The 18,056-nt window shown below is 45.5% G+C and overlaps 1 protein-coding gene across 1 annotated transcript in view; it reads right to left on the bottom strand.

Annotated features, from left to right (window-relative positions):
• HIF1A (hypoxia inducible factor 1 subunit alpha) overlaps positions 1-18,056 on the bottom strand; it is a 1,533,321-nt gene that overhangs the window by 1,399,642 nt on the left and 115,623 nt on the right. The window contains exon 2 of the mRNA XM_044074492.1: positions 14,981-15,171. Within this exon, the coding sequence (XP_043930427.1) occupies positions 14,981-15,171 (191 nt within the window). The remainder of the gene's footprint in view (positions 1-14,980; positions 15,172-18,056) is intronic.

Here is an 18,056-nt window from a genome sequence, read left to right on the forward strand (position 1 = left end):
TTTGTTTCTCTGGCGTGAGGTAAGCCATCTGAGAAGTTGTATTCAAGCTTGCTCCCAGGAATATAATTTGTTGACAGGGTACCAGGTGTGACTTATTTTCGTTTATGGTGTATCCCAGACAAGTTAGAACCCTTTGTACAAAGGCCAGATGATTCAAAAGTATGTCCTGGCTTTCTGCCTGAATTACACAGTCGTCCATGTATGGGTGTATTTGAATATTTCTTTGCCTGCAAAATGCAATAAATGGAGCTAGGCACTTTGTGAATACCCTGAGTGCAGTAGATAAGCCAAAGGGCAGTGCAGAGAACTGAAAGTGAGTGTAGCCTGCTTTGAAGCGTAGGTATCTTATGCAAGATTCCCTGATTGGGATGTGCAGGTATGCTTCTTTAAAATCTAGAGTTGCCAACCAGGCATTTTTTCCTAGCATAGGAAGTAATTGGTGAAGAGTCAGCATCTTGAATTTTGGAATTTCCAAAAAGGTGTTTTAGAGTAGACGGGGTCCAGGATAGGATGCCATGAATTGTCTTTTCTGGGTACCAGGAAAAGTCTCGAGTAGAAACTTGAATTTTGAAACGTGAATTTTGATGGAAGAAAAGGAAAAGCGCTTGTGAAGCATCTCAGTTAAGTACTGAAGAATCGGAGGTAAATTGGGCACTGCTGTGGCCATCTATTGAGTTTGGTTCCAGGCACAGAATCTTTTCCATTTTTCAGCATAAGATTTTCTAGTACAAGGCCTTCTTGCCTCCAAAATGACATCCAACTCTTGTTTACTGAGGGATAGTAATGAAGAGATTAGGTAATTAGCCAGGCTGCCAGGTTCAGGGTTTGAAGCTGGGGGTGCAGAATCTGGCTCTACTGCTGTGACAGCAGGGTAGGGGTCTGAGGCAGATGCCATGGGGCTAGCAGTGACACTGCACAAGAGGGGGTACCAGTGTTTGTGTGGCCATTCTGTTGCAATCAGAATCATCCTAGGTTTGTCCTGTTTGATCTTTAGTAGTATTTTAGAGAGGATAGGCAGAGGAGGAAAGGCATAAACTGACTGATTTTTCCAGCTGAAGGACAGGGGATCCACTTTCCAAGCTTGTTTGTGGGGAGTCCTTGTGCAGAATTTGTCCAATTGGTAGTTCTGGGGGGAGGCAAACAGGTCTATCACTGTGCTCCATTTGCTTATCAACATGTTGAAAGTCTTTGGTTCCAGTTTCCACTCGTGTGGTTCCATGAGATTTCTGCTTAGCTCATCTGCCAGTGTATTTAGTTTTCATGGCAGGAACTGAGCTTGTAGATGCACTTGGTAGCTGAAGCCTGTGTCCCACAGAGCCATGGCTAGTCTGCAGAGGGGGTAAGAATGGGTACCCCTCTGCTTGTTTATGTACCACATAACAGTGGTGTTGTCCGTCTTTACCATTAATTGTCCTGGAAGAATGTGGTCCTTGAAGGCTGTCACAGCATTCTGTACAACTAACATTTCTTTTTGATTGATATGCAGGTGCAATTGACTTGGGTTCCATTTGCCCTGAATGCACTTCCCTGCCAGATGAGCCCCCCCATGCATAATCTGATGCGTATGTTAGGGTTTGGGCGGTAGGGGGTAGAGTGAATGGTAGTCCCTTGTTTTGGTGGCAGGTCTCTGCCCAGCAAAGGAATTCTAACTGTAGGCAAGGTATGATAGGAATCAATACTTCTAGATCCTGTGAATGTTGAGACCATAGGCTTTTTAGATACCATTGTAGTTTCCTCATATGCAGTCTTGCATATGGAATAAAAGAATGCAGGAGGCCATGAACCCCAAGGCTTGCAGTACTTGCCTTGCAGATAGCAGGGTTTTTGTGGCCACTAGTTTGAAGTAAGTTGTAAAATGAATTTGTTTCTCTGGCATGAGGAAAGCCATCTTTGGAAGTTGTGTTCAAGCTTGCTCCCAGGAATATAATCTCTTGACATGGTACCAAATGTGATTTCTTTTTGTTTATGGTGTACCCCAGACAAGCTAGCACCTTTTGTACAAATGCCAGACGATTCAAAAGTATGTCCTGGCTTTCTGCCTGAATTAGACAATCGTCCAGGTATGGGTATATTTGAATATTATTTCTTTGCCTGCAAAATGCAATGACTGAAGCTAGGCACTTTGTGAACACCCTGGGCACAGTAGATAAGCCAAAGGGCAGTGTAGAGAAAGTACAGTTGTGTACACTTACCATAAATGTAGATGTTCGAGTGTATTCACTGTTGCAGTCATTACATTTGGGTTATCTGCTTGCAGTAGCCCTCAGTCGGCCTGATTAACAAAGGTTCATAGGTTGGTACTAGGCTATCAGCCCTAGGGCCTATACAAGCCTAGCCATAACAATTCACTGGCTATTTCTTCCCACAGTATTTACTTCCCTGGACCTCTGTCTAGCAGGGCGACTGATGTGATCCCTGGGGTGAATTTCCTGTCTCCCATCCAATATAAGTTCACAGGTTGGTACTAGGCTATCGGCCCAAAGTCTTGGGTCCTGCGTCGGTTGCTGTCCCTTCTTCCATGACATCAGGTCGTCAGGGGTATAAAACATGCAGCCGACGCCATTACATCAATTTTTCTTGCCCCAGATGTCAGGTGACCCCCTAATGGGAAGCAATTAAATCTATAATAAAAGGATACACCTCGAACAAAAAAGCAAATACACCAAAAAGCTTTTTGAGCATATTAAATGAGAGTAGAGGTATAGCCAAAAGAAGAATGGGGGCTGGAGGGAAGGTAACCAGAACTGCAACAGTGTATACATTCGAACATCTACATTTATGGTAAGTGTACACAACTGTAGTATGTTCTCCATGTTTCGCTGATGCAGTCATTACATTTGGGTAGATTCCCAAAGCTAAGGTTGGGAGGAGGAATTTAAAAAGAATTAGGGCCAGCTATAAGGCCCTGCAAGACTGCAGTGGCAAAACCAGCTCTGGATTTAGAGAAAATTGGCAAATGATAATGCTTGGTGAAAGTATGTACAGAACTCCAGGTAGCAGCTTCTAGGATGTCCCTTGTAGGGACGCCCCTGAGAAAGGCTGTAGAGGTAGATGCAGCCCTGGTTGAATGGGGTCTGATGCCCTGTGGGGTAGGTTTTCCAAGGTGCTTATAGCAGAAATGAATGCAGTGGCCTATCCATTTTGAAATGCTTTGCTTAGAAATAGCTTTCCCCTCTGTCCCTGCAGCAAATGCCACCAGCAGTTGTTAGGATTTCCTTTGAGGTTTAGTCCTGTCCAAGTAGAATCTAAGTTGTCTGAACACATCTAAGGAGTGCAGTATCCGTTTCCCTTTGTTCTATGGGTTAGGAAAGAAGGTAGGCAAATGAATGGACTGATTAAGAGCCACACTGGATACCACCTTGGGCATGAAGAAGGGATTGGTTCTGAGGGACACCCTGCCCGCATGAAAGATGATGAAGGGCTCCACTGCCATAAGGGCCTGTAACTCAGATACCCTTCTTGCAGAAGTGATTGCTAAATGGAAAGCTGTTTTCCAGGAAAGGAATTTTAAATCTGCAGTAGCAGCTGGCTCGAAAGGAGGTAGAGTGAGTTTCTCCAAGACAAAGTTAAGGTCCCAGGCTGGAGTTGGAGCTCTCCTCAGTGGCCTTAAATTTTTGTACCCTCTGAGGAACTGCTTGAGCAGTAGGTGAGAGAAGAGGGGAGGCTCTGTGCTATAATGAGCTGAAATGGTTGAGGCATGAATTTTGATGGAGGAAAAGGACAAGCCCTTATGAAGCATCTCAGTCAAATATTGTAGAATCTGAGGTAATGTGGGCACTGCTGCGCACATCCCTTGAGATAGGTTCCAGGTACAAAATAATTTCCATTTTGCAGCATAAACAAAATCATTTCCATTTTGCAGCATAAGATCTTCTAGTACTAGGCCTCCTAGCCTCTAAGATGATATCCATCACTGATTTACTGAGGCGTGGAAAAGAAGAGATTAGGTAGTTAGCCAGGCTGCTAGGTTCAGGGTTTGCAGCTGAGGGTGCAGAATCTGGTTCCCCTGCTGAGACAACAGGGAAGGAGTCTGAGGCAGGTGCCATGGGGCCATGCGTGACACACTGCGCAAGAGGGGGTACCAGTGTTGGGGTGGCCAGTCTGGTGCAATTAAAATCGTCCTTGGCTTGTCCTGTTTGATCTTTAGTGGTACCTTGGAGAGCAGAGGCAAAGGAGGAAAGGCATAAACTGATAGGTTTTTCTAGCTGAAGGATAGAGCATCCACTTTCCAAGCTAGTTTGTGGGGAATCCTTGTGCAAAATTTGTCCAATTGATGGTTCAGGGGGGAGGAAAACAGGTCTATATCTGGGCTCTGGGGGGAGGAAAACAGGTCTATATCTGGGCTCCCCCATTTGCTTGTCAACATGTTGAAAATCCTTGGTTCCAGTTTCCACTTGTGTGGGTCCATGAGGTTTATGCTTAGTCCATCTGCCAGTGTATTTAGTTTTCATGGCAGGAATTGAGCTTGTAGATTCACTTGGTAGCTCAAGGTTGTGTTCCACAATGCCATGGCTAGTCTGCAGAGGGGTTAAGAGTGTGTATCCCCTTGCTTGTTTATGTACCACATGACCGTGGTGTTGTCCGTCTTTCCCATTAGTTGTCCTGGAAGAATGTGGTCCTTGAAGGCTGTCAGAGCATTCTGTACAGCTAACATTTCCTTTTGATTTATGTGCAAGTGCATTTGACTTGGGTTCCATTTGCCCTGAATGCACTTCCCTGCCAGGTGAGCCCCCTCATGCATAGTCTGATGCGTCTGTTGTTAAAGTTTGGGTGGCAGGGGGTAGTGTGAATGGTAGTCCCTTGTTTTGGTGGCAGGCCTCTGCCCACCAAAGGAACTCTAGGAGTAGACAAGGTATGATAGGAATCATAGCTTCTAGAGCCTGTGAATGTTGACACCATAGGCTTTTGAGATACCATTGCAGTTTCCTCATATGCAGCCTTGCATATGGAATTAGATGAATGCTGGAGGCCATGAACCCCAAGGCCTGCAGTATTTGCCTTGCAGATAACTGGGTTTTTGTGGCCACATGTTTGAAGTAAGTTGTCAAATGAGTCAGTTTCTCTGGTGTGAGGAAAGCGATCTGGGACGTATTCAAGCTTGCTCCCAGGAATATAATTTGTTGACAGGGTACCAGGTGTGATTTCTTTTCGTTTATGGTGTACCCCAGACAAGTCAGTACCCTTTGAACAAAGGCCAGATGATTCAAAAGAATGTCCTGGCTTTCTGCCTGAATTAGACAATCGTCCAGGTATGGATATATTTGAATATTTCTTTGCCTGCAAAATGCAATGACTGGAGCTAGGCACTTTGTGAATACCCTGGGCGCAGTAGATAAGCCAAAGAACTGATAGTGCATGTCGCCTGCTTTGAAGCGTAGGTATCTTCTGCAAGACTCCCTGATAGGGATCTGCAGGTATACTTCTTTTAAGTCTAGTGTCGTCAACCATGCATCTTTGCCTAGCATAGGAAGCAGCTGGTGAAGAGTCAGCATCTTGAATTTTGGAATCACCAGAAAGGTACTGAGTACAAAGGTCCAGGATAGGACGGCATGTATTGCCTTTTCTGGGCACCAGAAAAAGTCTCGAATAGAAACCTTTTCCCTTTTCCTCTTCTGGTACCAACTGAATAGCCCCCATGCTTAAAAAAAGAGAGTACTTGATTTTGGGCCTCTGCCACTGATTTGGGGGTAGATCTGGCCACCCGCTTGGTGTTGGTAAGGTGTGGAAAAGAAATCTGCATCCTTGGGACACTATATTTAAAACCCATTTGTCCTGGGTAATGAGTTCCCAGTTTTTGGCCAGCAAACCAATCTTTCCACCTAAAGCAGCATTCAGTTGGGAAGTGTTTGGAAGTTTTAAAAGCAAGTCATTGAGATAGTTTTCTATAGGGGGAGTCTTACTACTCCCTGATTTGGGTGTGGAAACTCCCCACTGATTAGTCTTGTGTGTCCCCTGGGACTGAAACTTTTAGTTATGTACTTACCATAACTTTAGATGTTTGGGATCCATCTCGCCTACATTCTGTACTGATGGCTCGGAGCCGATCCCTCGGCTCCGACTCGGCACGCTTATGCTATAGAGCGAGGCCTCTTATTGGCTGAGCTATCTTTATCCCAGGATGCACCACCACTAATCCCCAAGATCTTGTTTGTCCGCATTCATGCACACATGCACAACTTGTTTATATAACATTGTTAGATGTTTCAAGATGAAACAACAGGATTCGGACCTTCTGATATCCTCTGATCTCCAAGGAAGGTGGAAGGAGGGTGGGTTATTAGGAATGTAGGCGAGATGGATCCCAAACATCTAAAGTTATGGTAAGTACATAACTAAAAGATATTATGTGATCCTATCTCGCCTACATTCTGTACTGATGGGACAGCGTCCCTAGCACCTAAATCCTGGGTGGCTCATTGGAAAACACTCCTGAGCACTGTGGAACCAAATGAAGCTCGTCCTCTAGATGCCACATCCAATTTGTAGTGGGAAATGAAAGTGTGCGGGGAAGACCATGTAGCTGCAGCACAAATGTCACTAATGGCAAGCTTGGAATGAAATGCTATCGAAGTAGCCATAGCCCTTGTAGAATGAGCTTTGACAGAGGTGGCAAGCTCTTTGTTAGAATAAGAATAAGCTTGAGTGATACAGTCCCTGATCCATTTGGCAATAGTGACCTTTGTGACAGCTTTGCCCAATTTATTGTCTGCAAAGGATACAAACAACTGATCTGTTTTCCTTGTTTGTTTGGTCCTGTCTAAATAAAAACGCAACTGCCTGTGGACATCTAGTGTGTGGAATATGAATTCCGCTTTGTTAGAATATTTTGGAAAAAAGACTGGAAGTTCCAATGATTGTTGTAAGCAGAAACTGGAACAAACTTTAGGGACAAAGGAAGGATTTGGCCTGAGAGATACTCTGTCTTTGTGAAAAACCAAGTACGGGAGTTTTACTGACAAAGCTTGAAGCTCTGAAACTCTTCTGGCAGAAGTAATCGCCACCAGAAAAGCAGTCTTCCATGATAGAAACTTTAGATCACATGTAGCCGGTTCAAAGGGGGAGGAAGTTAAGGCGCGTAACACCACATCGAGATCCCAAGGAGGTGCAGGATGAGAAATCGGAGGTCTTAACAAAGCAGCACCTTTCAAGAAGGTCTTACACAATCTGTTGCTCATTAAAGGTGGGTTTATGGATTCGTGAAAATTGGAAATCGCTGCCAATTGGACCTTGATGGTAGAGACTGAAGAGCCCTGATTGAAAAGAGAAGTTAAAAATTTTAGTACTTCTGCCACGGGAATAGAGATGGGGTCCAGGCCCTGGAGTTGAGCCCAAATAGCAAATCTTTTCCATTTGCTAGAATACAATTTCTTTGTAGCAGACTTATGGGCAGAAGATAATATGTGTACAACCTCTGGATCCAATGTATGACTCCTGACTATAGTCAGAAGTGGAGGAGCCAAGCAGTCAATTTTAAGGTGTGCAGGGACTGGTGGAATAGTCCCGACTGATGAACCAAAAGATCTGGAATCTGATCCAGGAACCATGGACCTTCCAGAGCATATTTCCGAAGGTAGGGAAACCATACTTGACGAGGCCAGTAAGGAGCAATTAAGATCATTTTGCTCCCCAAGAGAGATGCCTTTTGAATCACCCTGGGAAGGAGAGGAACTGGAGGGAAGGCATAAAGCAAGCCTGTGGGCCAAGGACGGACTAGTGCGTCCATGGGGCTCTTCCCCGGAGCCGGGGTTAGAGAGAAGAATTCTTTGCACTTCGCATTCACAGAGGAGTCGTGAAGAGGTCGCAACATGGAACTCCCCATTTGCTGAAAATCTGATTTGCAACTGTCATATTCAGAGACCATTCGTGAGGAGAGAGGATGGTTCTGCTCAATCTGCCGGCTATCACATTGGACTTGCCCGGTATGTGAGTAGCCACTAGAAAGCGTTTGGTCGAGACTGCCCATTCCCAAACTCTCATGGCTTCTCTGCAAAGAGGATAGGATCTGGTCCCTCCCTGTTTGCTCAGGTACCAGACAATTGACATGTTGTCTGAGTGAACGGCAATTACGCCCTGAGGGAGATAATCGTGAAGGGCTTGAAGGGACAGAAATACTGCCCTCATTTCTAGGATGTTGATATGAAGTAGGGCCTCTTCCGGGTGCCATTTGCCTTGGACTGACCTGCCCAGGGAATGCCCCCCCCTCCCCATCTGGGAGGCGTCCGTGGTCAAAGTGGCCGCGGGAGGAGGTAGAACAAAGGGTCGTCCCTGATCCAAATTGGAGGACACTAGCCACCAGCGAAGGTCCCGTTTGCAAGATTCCGTGATCCATATGAGGTGACTGAGAGGGAGTTCCTGAAAGGACCACTGAGCTGAAAGAAGCCACTGGAGAATTCTCATGTGCAACCTTGCCAAGGGGACTAGAAGAACCGTGGCGGACATGGATCCCAATAGCTGCAGGACCATCCTGGCTGGAGCTTTGGACCTGGGAAGTAAGGCTCGAACTTGAGTCTGTATGGTTTGTATTCTGTCTGTAGGTAGATAGACCCGCATTCGGTTTGAGTCTATCTCTACCCCTATGAATCTTATTCGTTGAGATGGCAGCAACACAGACTTTGGCCAATTGAAGGTGATTCCAAGGGAACTGCCCAGTGATATAGTGGCTTGAAGGCTCTGCAGTAGTAGATGCCTGGAGGTGGCAGTTAGGAGCCAGTCGTCTAGATACGGAAACACCTGGAATCCTAGACTTCTCAGGTGAGCAGTCACGACTGCCAAACACTTGGTGAACACCCTGGGGGCTGTGGTGAGACCAAAGGGCAGCGCACGGAACTGAAAATGACTGCCTCCTAGGCCGAAGCGCAGATGTCTCCAGGACGCTTGATGTACCATGATATGGTAATAAGCGTCCTTGAGATCTATGGAGCACATCCAAACACTCTTCTCCAGCAATGGGAGAATGGTTTGTAGGGTGACCATTCGGAACTTGGACTTTCTGACTGAACGGTTTAGGATGCTGAGGTCCAAAATGGGCCACAAGTCCCCGGTCTTTTTTGGCACCAAAAAGAATCTTGAGTAAGTCCCTAATCCGATCTGGTCTGCGGGGACCGGTTGGATGACTCCTTTTTGCAGCAGCTTTGAAACTTCTGAGGCTGCAGTATCCCGTTGACTGGGTGGCGGGTCCGGGATTTTTTTGGACTGAGGTGGGGAGTGAGAGAAAGGGATGGTGTAACCTCCGGCGATAATTCGAAGCACCCATCGGTCCTGAGTGATACCTTCCCAGGCTTTCAGGTGCTTCGAACGACCCCGACTGGCTCCGAGCTGCACAGTCGGGCAATCCCTCAGGGACTGTGAAAAGCTGAAGAGCCACGAAAGGACTCGCGGTCTCCAGTGTTGCGAGGGCCTCTGCCGCCTCTGGGACGGCGTCTTCCTGAAGAATTCCCCTCCTCTGCCTCTGGAAGGGGATCATCCTGCTGAGAGGGGTAAGGCTTCTGAGATCTACGGAACCACATTTTCCCTCCTCTTTAGCCTTGGGATAAGGCCAAAGGGAGTGGAAAATCGTGCTCACGGCAGTCAGAGTCTTACCCTCCTGTTCGCAGCGGGTCAGTGTGTCCTTTACCTTGGGTCCAAACAGGAGGACCCATCAAAGGGGTGTCGGCAAAGGAAGACTTAAAGGCCTCCGCGAAATGACACAGGCGGAGCCAGGCTTGTCTCCAGAGAGCAATGCCTGTACTGCTGCTTACCGCCTTCGGCCGCATAAGAAATGAGCCTCATGGACGAGTTTGAGATGGACGACATTGTAGCCAGCTGAGAGCCAACCGTCTGGGCCAGCTCCTCAGGCAGGTTACCCAAGAGGGTATCGGATAGTTCTTTAATCAGATCCCTCTGAAATCTAGTAAAGTGCGTAAGGTAGTTCAAGGACCTTAATGTAAAGGCCGCTGAACTCAGGGTGCGCTTTCATCGATCCATGCTCCTAGACTCCTTATTAGGAGGATGGACGGACGTCGAAGCCTCTGCTACATCTAGCTGGGTAGCAGATGCCACCACCAAAGCATCTACAGCCACACCTTTAGTTAGAAACTCTTTTTCAGGGGGTGCAGAGAGGAACTTATTCGGACGAGCAGGCACCGGTTCCACAGAGTCTGGGTGTTCCCACGCCCTTCGACAGATCAAATCCAAGAGCTCATCGAAGGGCGGAGACACCCAGGAGGCGGAGGGCTGAGCCCCGAAGGCCTTCAGGAACACCGACTCATCAGCAGAAGGGGGTTTGGACTGCCAGCCGCCTCGTTGTTTTAGGGCTTCCAGGATGTCTGCAAAGGAGACATCATCCGAGGACGACTTAGGGGACCCCTCTGCGTCATCGAGATCAGTGTCTAATGTAAGAGACTCATCAGGGGAGTCAACGTGCTTCCTCTTGCACGATCTCTTCCTGGGGGGTTTTTCCGAAGAGGCTTCAGAAGGACCTCCAGGAGGGGGAGAAACCCCAGTGGGGGTAACCTCAGGCCCCGGGGCTCCGCTGTCTAAGGACAGGGTGACTGCCAAAGACCCAGTCTCGGTATGCAGGGAAGGAGCTGGGGAGACCGTGGAGGTAGCCAAGGAAGATTTGGCTAACGCACTCCTCATAGCCCTGAAGGCGGGGCCACCAGAGTCCTGGGAGGGTCCCACCTCCGTGGCCACGACAGTGGACGGCACACCCGCCGCCGACGCACCAAGAGGGAGACTTGGGACCGAAAACATCAATCCCGAAGCCTCCCCCCCCCAGGGCCGACGGAAGAGGTCCGTGTACTGAACAACGACCCAAGAGCCGGAGTTGGAGCAAGGGTCGGGCCCGACCCTAAAACCTCCACCGGTTCCACCAGCACCGGCTCCAACGGTGCCGAGGCTGTGGGAGGAGGAACCATAGTAGGGAAGTGGACCATAGGCTCCGAAGCCGAATGGGCTGGAGCCGAAACTAGCTTTTGGAACACCGGAGACTGGAAGAGTCTAAGTAGCACCCTGTCGATGTCCGAATCAGACATCTTGGATGATCTGGAGGATACTGATCGGGCCCGAACCGATTTCTCCATCGGCTCCAAAGGACTCGGGGACCGGCTCCGAATGGACTCTACCACTATCGGCTCCGAGGGAGATCTCAAGGCAATTTCCCTCGGTGTCGATAAGGACTTCGCCCGAGGGGAAGAGTCTGAGCCGGCACTATCGGCTCCAATATCAGTGGAGCCGATGAAGGTGACCCGCCTCTCGATGCTCCAGTCCTCGGCTCCGAAACCAGAGGGGTCGAGGCTGGAGGCATCGAGGCAGACCGTTCCACCCCCGGCTCCGAAGTCCGTGGAGCCGATGGTGAAGTCTGCTTAGATTTTTTAGCAGTCGGTTCCGACTGACTGGTCGGAGCCGACGCTTTCTTCTTTTTTGAAGGCGAAGGAGAGGAAGATAAAGCTTCCTCGAAGGATGGCTTAATTAACCCCTTGAGGATTAATTTGTTTTTCCTCTCCTGGAGGACTCTTGATGAAAAGGCGTGACACACACGCTACAAGATTCTTGTAGGTGCTTGGCGCCTAAGCAATAGACGCACGAGGAGTGGTCGTCTGTTATGGACATTTTATAACCACACCTCGTGCACTTTTTAAACCCGGAGGGTTTATGCTCTTTAGACATACTAATTTCGAAAAACAGTACCTGTATAAAGAGAAATACAACAAACTAAAGAACAACATTGTTTTTTTTTTTTTTTTTTTTTTTTTTTACACAATACAGTGACCAAACCACACAGAAAGAGAGAGAGTCAAGACCCTCTAACTTAAACGGGCACTTGACCCACAAAAGAAACAGTAATAGAAAAGCAACAGGGGAAGGCCCCTCTAACTAAAACGGGAAACCTTCCCTGACGAAAAAAACACGAATTTCTCAACAAAACTGATCAATACACACTCGTATGACAACAGCTGTTAAAACAGCTTTTGGGTTTAAAGCAAGCACATTTCTGACAGGAAAAAGCCTAAATAAATAGTACTTAGCCCAGCCAAGTTGAGACCACGTCTAAGCTTGTAAGCGGCAAACGAGATCTGGGGGATTAGTGGTGGTGCATCCTGGGATAAAGATAGCTCAGCCAATAAGAGGCCTCGCTCTATAGCATAAGCGTGCCGAGTCGGAGCCGAGGGATCGGCTCCGAGCCATCAGTACAGAATGTAGGCGAGATAGGATCACATAACATCCTGAGGTTTCTGCTGTGTCTGGGTTTGGCTTGAGAAGACCTGGAAGGGGCTGGAAAAGACCAATTCTTAGAGGGCCAATGCCTACTAAAATCTAGGAGGCTGAACTTGTAAGAAATCAGTTTGCATAGATTTAGCTTTATCTTCCATCTTTACAAGAACTTCCTCAGCCTTGTTGCCAAACAGGTGGTCCTGATTTAAGGAAGCATCCAACAATTTAGCTTTAACATGATCAGGCAAAGATTGCTCCTTTAACCAAGCATGCCTACTGAGCACAGACCCAGTAACAGCAGCCCTGAAAGAGGCCTCTAAGGAATCAAATCCACATTGCAAAGTATGTTTTCCAACCTGTTCAGCAGAATGCATTAAATCCTGTAATTCTTTATTTTCCGCACAGTCAGGAATCAACATCATTTTCTGTTTAAGCAATCCAATAACATGTTGCTGATACTTTAACATATGAAACTGTCAGTTTAAAGCCCTAATGGACAAGGTTGCAGAAGTGTAAACCTTCTTACCCCATCTATCCAGCGCCCTGGAGTCTCTATCAGAAGAGGCAGAATTTTTAGCAGTAGAAGCCTTAATACATTTGGGTCCCTGTGAAATAGTCTCTGGATCCACAATAGGATTTTTAAAAAGGAACTTGTGTGAATCTTACCCTGTAATATCTGTCAGGTTTTCTGGAGCAGGAGGCAAAGAATCAGGGGCCAAACTAGATTCCGAAAAAGCATCATCAACAATGTCTAGTACAGGAGGAATAGCTAAAGGCCTATGCTAAGGCAGGAGTAAGAAATCCCTAAGCCTCTTTTTTTGAATAAGAAAAATCTTGGCTTTCCCAGTAGAAATGCTCCCTTAGAGTATGCAAGGTTTCACCAAAAGAAAAATCCTCTGGAGGGGAAGCAGAGGGAATAGAGTCCTCTGCATCAGAATCCTCATAAGTAGATGAGGGCAAATCCAGATCATCAGAAGAATCAGAAAAAACAGAATCCGGGTCAGAAGACTCATAAACAACTTCAGTCCTAGGCCTCTTAGAAAGGGGGGTTGGCTACCCCTGATTAGAGTTATTAAATCTTCAGCCATTTTTATCATTTGTTTTTTAGGCAAAGAGGCCTGAACATGTGGCCTGGGTGTCGTTTTTTTAGGCATGGTTCAAGATTTAGGCCTAAGTGAAGAAGGAAGCGTTGGTTTAATATGCAAGTCCATAGGCCTGAATACACCCTCAGAAGCTGGTGCCTGCACAGCGGCTCCAGACCCATACAAGGTACAGACATTTGCGGGTTCCATGGTTGAAGCATCTCGCGACATACCGAACTCAGAATGGGTCTCAGTAGAGGCCTGCGAATCAGAAGTAGCAGGTATCAGGGGCTGCAAAAGCACCTCACTGAGTACCGGCAAACTGGCGACTGGCTTAGGAGAAGCGTCATCGGCAGTTTTGGACCTCGGCAACCTGTCTCTGTCTTTATCTTTGCATTTTTTCGGAATCCTGGTAGTCAGATGGCTAACCGATGACATTTCTGGATAATTAAACAGAGAAACAAAATATTTAGAGGTGAAAATATACCGACGATGGATAGTGTGCTGATTAAATAAGGCACAAAACTGACAGCAAGGTACGTTGTGGTCAGGGCCTAGGCAAGGAATACAGTACGAATTAAAATCTTTATGAGGTATTTGCTTTCCACAAGTAATGCAATTATTACCTTTTACTGACATCGGTAAGGCGCAAGAAAAAGTTTCCCCAACGGGGTACTTAGCTTTAGTTGAAGACTTCGGTTCTGAAACTCGAAAATGAAAATTTCAGGAGTCGGACGACTGGCACTTGCGAACTGCTTCTGTTTCGGGCACCGCACGGCAAGAAGGACTGATGTAATGGCATCGGCTGCATATTTTATACCCCTGACAACCTGACGTCATGGAAGAAGGGACAGCAACTGACGCAGGACCCAAGACTTTATTAATCAGGCCGACTGAGGGCTACCTGCAAGCAGATAACCCAAATGTAATGACTGCAACAGTGAAACACGAAGAACATCTTTCCCCCTACTCTTTTCGATAGGTGACGTGGGATCTTTTACATCCACATGAGCTACCACCAACCCAAGCAGATGGGGTCTCAGTTTAGCATCTCATCTGAAGGACAACACTCTCAAAAGTGCAGCACTCATGTTGCAATGCAGTGTCAGCACTCAATCAACCTGCTGCACAAACAGAACCAACAGCCTTCTGCACCAAAGCTGCGCCACTGACACTGTTTCAGTATGGATGCTTGTACTGCAATTAAAGAACTTTTGTCATCCAGGTGGGGATCATTCATGGAAAGAAAGTGTGGTTATGGTGGGATTTACTTACTCCTGGCCTAAACACCAAACTTGGCATCTGTGAGTACATTCTACCGTAACTCCCAGTCCAGCCATAGATTATTGCTGTATTAACCTACTCCTTGTGGTTGATTCCCAAACTGCCCACCTTTCACCAGTGCTTATTACAGCATTTTGCCATGCTGCACATTTCTCAGCTTGCTGTGAGTTGTTTGTTACTGTAAAAATTATGCACTCAAAACAGAGTACAGGAATTTAAATATATGTACTACAAAAGTTAAAGTGTTTTCATTACTGTGCATATCACATGCCTGCACATTTCTGGAGTAAGCTGCCATTTTGTTTTAAGCATCATGTGTACACCTTTCTGAACTATTCTACAGTCATGCATTTTCCTGAACTACACAGCAAAACAATCTAATTATGCAACTTTGCTCTCCATATTTTATGCCGTATACTTACATGTACTAAGAAGTGCTCTCATGCGTAGGTAGCTAATTACTAGTCTCATGATGGAGGCTTTGTCCAGATGTGAGCTGATATTATGAGGAAGAGGTAATTGATGAGCCAGCTCATAGAACACCTCTGATTCTTTGCTTCTCCTACACCTGGCTGCATCACGGGACTTCTCTTTTCTGCGCTCTGAACTGATCCTGTAAAGATTGCAAGCAAATTAGCTAGAAAGAAAAAAAAAAAAGAGACAGAACTGCAAAGCTTAAATTAAAATCAAACTACTGATATGAAGAGTGCACCAATCACACACATTATATACGCATTTTATATATATACATACACACACTCACACGTGCACACACATACATACATCTATACACACATACATACATCCAGACACATCCACACACACGTGCAAGGGTGTATATATTGGTATATGTCTTTAAATCAAAGTCATTTTGTCAAGCACACTGATCATAAGTGATCAAATTTAAACTTAAAAATAACGCACTGCCCCCCCCCCCCTTCCACTACTTGTATTTATCAGCCCTGAGATCATACTACAGTGGGGAAAAGGCAAATTCCCTAATCCCATCTATTCCTCAATCTCAAAAAGAAAACAGATGATAATGTGTAATCGGTTTATTTGCAATGAACTGTTCCAGCTCTTTTTTTCTGTTCAACAAAATGAAATTTTGATCAAAATATACACACACACACACACACACAAGGTTCCACCCCAAAATGCTGAAAGCATAAAAAGTTGAAGCCTATTTTATGCATGGAGAGTTGTACCTCCTATACTTCCGGGATTGCAGAGTAGTGGAGAAAGGGCAAATTCCACTATCGACATTTTGCATTTCCAGTTATTGTGGGGACTACTCTAGTCCGCTAGCAGTACCCAGGGGACAATACCTACATGTGCCACAGAGATTTTGTAAACGATTCAAAGAATATCCAATACCCTATAAAAAAGTTAGAACTCTTTAAAGGGTGTCAGGCTGGGAGTCTGTTTCCATAGATGCTGTTTTCAAAGACATCTAATGGGGCTGCCTGGACTGGAGGTATAGATATTGGCTTTGGGGGAACTCTAGTCCCAAGAGATGTAGGTATCTCTTTTGGGAAGTTGAAGCTTCTTTTAACTGCCATTCTAAATGCTCCCTCACAAGACATAGCACCTCCAAATGAAATATCCTGGAAGGGTAGGCCACAAGACACATCTTCACAATCTGTGTCATACTCCATATGGAAAGAAAGTTAAGAATTACAATTAATTTCCTCCTCCTCTAACTCACAGTCCGAGTAGTTACAGTCTCTCTGAGGGGACATATCTCTTTTCCTTTTAAATGAAGAGAGACTTAAAGAGGCCTGTGTTAGCATTTGTTTGCTGGCATTAACGTAAAGAAAATCCTGTGCCAGCCTTAACCAGTCTTGGAGGTCTGTTTATGGGTGGCACCAGATGGCAGCTATTGAGCAATGGCTAGCATCCCATGGGCAGATGAAGAGATCTTTTGTTTAACTGCAGTCATGAGTTTAGAATCCCTATGGGGAGGAAATCTCCAAGCTCCGATTTTCTAAGACAGACACCAGTACTCTGATCCAGGTGTCTGGTGCTTGACATCCAGTTCATCTGGAACAGCAAAGGTTTTGGTACAAAAGGACATGCTAGAGATCATCGGCAGACAACCTCCACAGGGCAGTGACAGAGGCCTTGGTTGAAGGAGGCACTGGGGTCAGGGACTGTTCAAGCACTTCAGTGGAACCAGCACCCTTGGGCCTAGAGAGGTCTGTGGAACCAAGTAGTTCCAGGACTTCTTTCCCCTTTTGCTTTTTTACTGCACCTGTCAACCTCTAATATATATAGTAATATATATTCATATATATATATACATACATACACACACACATATTTTGGAAGGACCAGCCAAGAATTCTTGTTCCTGTGATTTCAAATTTGAGGCAGACATCTTAACTACAGCAGAGTCTCCATCATACACAACCAGAATCCTCCAGCTCTCCTCTTTTCCTGTCTATAATTCATCAACCAACAAAATGTCAAAAGTAAACGACATGCCACACATTTACCTCACTAAGATGGTTAATTGAAGACATTAATTTTATTTCAAATTTTATACTTGTTGGTGCAAAATGTTAGGTGCTGGAATGTGGTTTAAACTGCTTGTTTTGCAGTAGAGAAGTGGTTTTACTGGAAATGTTATGTGAATAAAAAATATTTATTTTTAATACACTAATTATGTTCTTCTACTAGATTCCACCAAAAGAGATTAATGAACCATTACATGTAACTAATGCACTAATCATAATGGTTTTGCCTTTGGCCTAAATCCTGGCAGTTAGTTCACAGGACTGAAGTGGAGCTGTTAATGAGCTGCTTGCTTCAAGGGCCCAGATTAGAGGATTTGATTTCTTCCACCTATATTTATCTAATGTGCAACTCTGAGTAAGTCGCATAAGCAGACAGTGCTTTCAGGTCACCCATGAAAAGGGGCATGTGTCCAGTGGCTTTACTCTACCAACAAATACACAAAAATAAGAGTTTTATTCAAACTAGTCCACTTTATAAACACAGCCAATAAACAATATTCCTTGTTTCCTTACACTACAGTCTTAACACTTAAAATAAAAGCCATTTCTGACTTGCTCAAAACTGCCAAGGCGTACAACCCTTTTTCACCACCCATACTTCTCCCTTACATCTCTCGCACCATTATTTCCTCTTCAGCCAGAAAGAACTCCACTATGACGCACTTTTATCTTCTGCCTCTCTACAAGTCTGTCTTAGGTTAAACAGCAACAAAACACAGTGCATAAAAAAAATACCTGGCACCTTGATTATTAATTTCACACTTTTCTATTTCTTCACCTGAATAAAACATAACCTACCAATTGCTGAACATTTCTATCTTTACTTAAAAAGTGAAGCTATCATACTACTTCCCAAGGACAGCTTATCTGTCAGCTTAGTCTATATTTCTACTCCTAAGGAAGGGCTCTGAGCCAACTAATCTGTGATATATAACATTAAGAATCCTGTTTTTTCCTTATTACTGAGTTATTTATAGCA

The sequence above is a fragment of the Protopterus annectens genome, chromosome 6.part0, assembly GCF_019279795.1.
Source record: "Protopterus annectens isolate FY-2018-M chromosome 6.part0, PAN1.0, whole genome shotgun sequence".
Classification (NCBI taxonomy): Eukaryota; Metazoa; Chordata; order Ceratodontiformes; family Protopteridae; genus Protopterus; species Protopterus annectens.